This window comes from Octodon degus, unplaced genomic scaffold (genome assembly GCF_000260255.1).
Source record: "Octodon degus isolate 3935 unplaced genomic scaffold, OctDeg1.0 scaffold00143, whole genome shotgun sequence".
NCBI lineage: Eukaryota > Metazoa > Chordata > Mammalia > Rodentia > Octodontidae > Octodon > Octodon degus.
Window position 1 is genome coordinate 6,840,208 of NW_004524719.1, and position 5,424 is coordinate 6,845,631.

A 5,424-nucleotide genomic window follows, 5' to 3' on the forward strand; every position below is an offset into this window, starting at 1 on the left:
TCTCTTATTGACTCCTGTAATTTGTTGCATTAAAAGCTTTAAGTAAAATTTCACTGCCTCTGGATGTACCTGAGCTTCCTTTCTTCTCATGCTAAATCAGGCCTACCTACCTGATAGGGCTGGAAGTAGAATCCGGGTCTCGTGCCATTACAGTGCCAATTATTGTGCCTACTTCAATATCTTCATGAACTTCAAAAAGATAGGAAGATCTGCTAAAAACCGGGGGTTCGTCTACATCTTCTATAGAGATTTTCACAATTGTGGTATCTTTGAATGGTCCCAGGTAATAAAAACGTGGGTCTACGTGGGTGTTTTCTGCTTCCACCTTGAGAGTATAAAGTCTGCGGCTCTCATAGTCAAGCGGCTGAGTAAAGAAATAGATTAAGTTAGAGTTAAACGAATTGGTAACTACATCTGTTAATCTGAGCAACAAATTTGATGACAAAAATAGATAATATATCAATCACTAATCAGATACTCTTGTTTTGAAAATCTGTAACATATGTATTGTTATATGCTGCCTTGTTTCTGTCTTTGCTTTTGTTTTTCTTGCTTTCGATTTTCTCTTCCAAACAAAAGAAAACTATTAAAAAGAAAAAAGAAAGAAAAACAAAGTAAATACATTAATATATATTAGGTAGAAACTAAAAAGTAATAAAAGAATATTCTCAAAAAAATGAAATTGGATATAATGTTCATTCAAAGTTATAATATGGTTTTTAAAAGCCTAGTGAAATCCTGCCAAACTATTCATTGATTATAAATAAGAAAATGTAGTAAAAATGATAACTTAATTTTAAATATTATCTAGGATTCAACTTTTGCATTTTTATATACTCAATATGTAATACTTTAGAATGCAAGGAAGTGAGAACTTACTCTTTGGAAAAACTCAAATGATATTAAAGATCATCTCATAATGTCGTATCTCCGCACAAGTGGATGGCTAGCTTGTGTATTGCCCTTTGTGTGCTGATGTACTGGCTATTGTTAATTTTTTAAGCCATTCTTTAAATTGTCATTTATTTAAAAATTATGCCATAGGTACTTGGCTTGTGGTATTATGTAAGCTTCATGGAATTGTCAGAACTCACACAAAAATTTCAATTGTTAACTGAAACTCTGAAGAAAAAGAAAGCTTTATATCATGAGAAAAGACCCAATTCACAGAGACTTGACAGCTAGAGTCTGCCCTACAACCATGGAGAACTTTAAATATGGATCCTTGTCTTCATTGTCACAAATATAAAATCAAGTCCTTCATTTCACACTCACTCTAACAGATACGTTTTATTATCAGAGAAAGACACTGTCGATTGAAATTGTATCAACCTGTATGAGAAGCTCTTAATCGTGTTTCCATTACTGCTCTTTCCTGAACACAAAAATCCCAGATCTGAATCAGGCTTTGCTGGTCAGTTTCGGGTTAGTGTCTGTCTTCACTTTGTGTACATGGAAATAATTTTCAGACAGTTTTATTATTGTCCCATACCTAGGTGGTCAGTGTATGTGGGGCTTTTCTTTAGGACCTAAATTTCATTGAACATTTTTTTTCTTGAAATGATAGCACTGACACTACAGTTAAAAGAACTAGTTACCTTTAAATTGTACCACTGAATATATGTTAGCAGAAAACCTTAATTTCTATAGCAGAAGGGAAAATGTGAACAATTAAATTATGTTCCAGTTCAGTCTGTCTCTTTTTATTAGAAACCCTAATTATTGCTTCATACATCTGGGCAGCATTCTACATTCTATGCCTCCAACTGTGATGATATATTGCCATTATTAGCTATTCACTATTTTTAAAGAACATAGTGTTATTATGGTGGGTTTTATTAACATGGCTCAGAAATATAATTATGCATATATTAACTGAAATTTTGTAAAAATCTCAGTTTTCATGTTTCAGTCAACAGAAACATGTAGTCAGGGCTGGCCAGACAGCTTAGTGGGCTAAAGTGCTTACTTAGGCAGACTCAAGGACCCAGGTTCAATCCCTGGTACCACATGCCTTGCCTGCGATTGAGACTGGGCATGCTGGTGCATGTCTGTAATCCCAGTGCTTGGGAGGTTGAAATCAGGAGGATCGCTATGAGTCTGATCTGTGCAGTGAGACCCTGTAGACCCTGCACTAAAATGTTAAAAAAAGAGAGAGGAAACACGTAGTAAACATGTTTAAGGAACTCTTCGACTGCATATCCTTCTTATTTGTGTTTGACATAACTTACATTTGAACATGAGAGTGATATTTCTTTTAATGTGTTATACTCAAGTACAAGGTAAATCCTTATTCTCTAAGCATACAAACAGTACTTTGTAGAATCTGGGCACCTTTTTTACAGTTATGATGCCTTCCTGTGTGTCCTTCTCAGTTACAATATCAAACATGTCCGTGCCGTCACCGTCAATAATGCGGTATTCTACTTCAGCATTTTTCCCAGTGTCCGCGTCAGTTGCTTTTACACTTCCGACAGCTGTGCCAACAGGGGAGGACTCTAGAACCCGAAGATGGATAGTATCTACAAGAAGTAAAGGAAAGAATAGAGATAGAGGAATGAAGAGATTTATAAATGAAATACCTAAAAGTAAACTGTTCAAGAAATTATTATGAGTTCTAAATTTAACATTAAATATTAACTTAGAATGTAGAATTTATCTATTATGCTTATAACTAAAATGTAAGCAGGAAAAGTAACAATGTTGAGGGCTTTGTCTTGTGTATATTAATTTGTAGATTAAGTTAAAAACCTCTCACACTATTAGAAATTTTGATTCTAAAAATGAACTTAGTTTTCATTATCATTTCTATAGGTTTCATCAAAATTGATCCTCTACATAGATGTGGTTATACAACACACATACAAAATCACACAATATTCAGGGAACATTTAAATTTAATTGTTTCTACTATGTTATATTTAATTAAAGTTAATTTTCATATTTATTTTAGCACCAGAAATGTACATAACAAAATCTCAAGAAATCAGCCAAAATATGTAGGAACCATATTGCTATTGATTACAAAAAAAAATCAAGGTAGGCTATTGCAGAAATATAAAGATGCCCTTCATAGTGTCAGAATGGAAACACTAAATTCTGAGAAACTCTTCTTTATTCTATTCATAGAAAGAATTTATCTAAGTCCTTGTAACTAGATGTGCTTCCAGCACGAACAGCCTCTGCTGTTAATGAGATTTATGTTTCAGCACTTGCTCGTAAAGTATGTACTTCTGACAGATTAATCGACTGTAAGCACACCTCTGATTATAGTACCTTCTTGCTCATAAACCTTAAGTAATTCTCCTTAGTACCCATGATGGTGTCCAGAACTCTTAGGTAGTCAGGTGTAGGTATATCTTTTCAAACGTATTTTACCTTTACTACTCACATCTATTAACTATTGTAACAAACTGGACTATTCCATTTTTTCTGATTAAAGCTTTATTTATTTCTTTCATCATTCTATGCATGCTCCTCATAGCATTTTAATGCATGAAATACTCTTGGAGATATATATATATATATATATATATATATATGCATTTCTGTTTTGTTTTGTTTTGTTTTGTTTCTGTATCTGGGATTGAACTCAGGACCTTGTGCTTGCCAGCCAGGCACTTAAACCATTGAACTATCTCGCCAGCCCTCTCATGTATAATTAGAATGCAGTTTGCCAACTACGAGAAACTGACACAGTTATGTGCCGAGTGCTCAGCAGCTATGCTATTTGAAAGATGAAAGACTGTGGAAGTTCACTTGCTGACTGCACAGTCTCCGAATTCCATCCTGGGTAACTGTGGCAACATACATTGCTGTTGTTTAGGCCGCTGGCCTGTGGAGCTCTGTGGCAGCACTGAGAACACTAATGTAATGTAACACTGATGTAATAGCATGTGCAGCTACTTGGCTTTACAACTAGATTCCCAGGCGATGTCAATAAAGTTCTGTTTCTGTCACACTCTTGTTGATGTCAAAATGTTCTACATTGTTCTCTGGTGAACTCTTCCATCACATTACTGGAAAAACCTCTCAACCTATACCTTGGCTTTCATCTCACTGTATCTTCCTTCTCGTGCACCCTAGACATCCTGACAGCCCTTCATACCACGGTGGTTCCTCCGCTCACTTTTCCCCCTTCGAGTGCCTGCTCCACTGTGTCCTCTACAGAAACTTTTACCTGTACCTACACGAAAAAGCTTATCAAAATAGCACATGCAATCACCCTCCTGCCACTTGCTCAGTCCCAGCACTATGCCATCTACTTGCCTGTTTCTGTGAGCCAGAAGAACACAAAACAACCAGGCTTTTTTGTTCTTTTTCACCTTTGTATACCTTGCAGAGTCCAAATGAGTAATGTAGCCACTACATATAATGTTTGTACATTGGGTAAATTTGTTGTATATTTGATCTTTTTTATGTTTTTTCCCTGTAATGGAGATGGAACTCAGGATCTTGCACTTGCCAGACAGGGCCTTATGCTGCTGAGCTGTTTCCCCAGCCCAGATACTTGATTTTTGTAAATTATTTTTTTAAGTGTATTTGGTACAGAGTGTCACTGTGTAGCTTGGATTTGAAGTGATCCTCTTGTTTTCAGCCTCCCCAGTGCTGGAATTACAGGCATCCACCACCATACCTGATTCAGTGGCAGGCTCAGCACACCTGGGGCCAGGATCGGTGCAGCACGTGGTACCTGGGATCAGATACTTTATCCCGAACACAAGCTTCCTAACTAATCTACTAATTCCTTTGTTTGGTTAACTCCAATTTATACTCAATTTCCATTATCTACACTGTTCCATTTGAAAACTTTTATCATATCAATAATTATTTAAAGCTTTGTCTTTTAACCGCCCCTACTCTACTTAAGATAAAACCAAACATGCATTGGCTGGCCTTCAGTAATTTATCTGTCTGCTTGCTATTCTCATTAATATTTTCCAAGATCATTTGTCTCTTTGAAGTTTTCCCAACATGGTTTACTTACTTCCATTTAAAAGATTTACCCTCCTTTTGAAAGATTTGCCCATATAATTCTGTCTGACAACATTTTCTTGTTTCTTTTAATAAAAATCTATATCATCATTCTTCTACTGTAAAACCCATCCACTCTAGCCTTCTTACTGAAATATCTCTTATTTAAAAAGTTAAATCTTCTAGAGTCATTACCTCAGAAAGCAGATTTATTGCACTGCAGTAAAAGTTACTTTTTAAAGTACAAAAATGATATCCCTGCACTACTGAAAGAATTCATTGTTAATATTATATGTCTAAGTTATTTACTTTATTTTTGAAGTTTGCTTATTGGATCTCTATTAAAATTTTCTGAATCATTTCTATTTTAAAATCCAGAATATATAAGAAATGCAGTCATACACATATTTTTCCATCAACAATCAGTGAGCCTGAACAAAAATTTTATTT

At 35.1% G+C, this 5,424-nt stretch overlaps 1 protein-coding gene across 1 annotated transcript in view; it reads right to left on the reverse strand.

The window, feature by feature from the left end:
* Positions 1–5,424, reverse strand: part of LOC101569535 (cadherin-10) — a 122,126-nt gene that overhangs the window by 31,976 nt on the left and 84,726 nt on the right. The window contains exons 5-6 of the mRNA XM_004641819.2: positions 2,335–2,522; positions 111–364 (exon numbers count right to left, since the gene is read on the reverse strand). Coding sequence (XP_004641876.2) covers positions 111–364; positions 2,335–2,522 — 442 coding nt within the window. The remainder of the gene's footprint in view (positions 1–110; positions 365–2,334; positions 2,523–5,424) is intronic.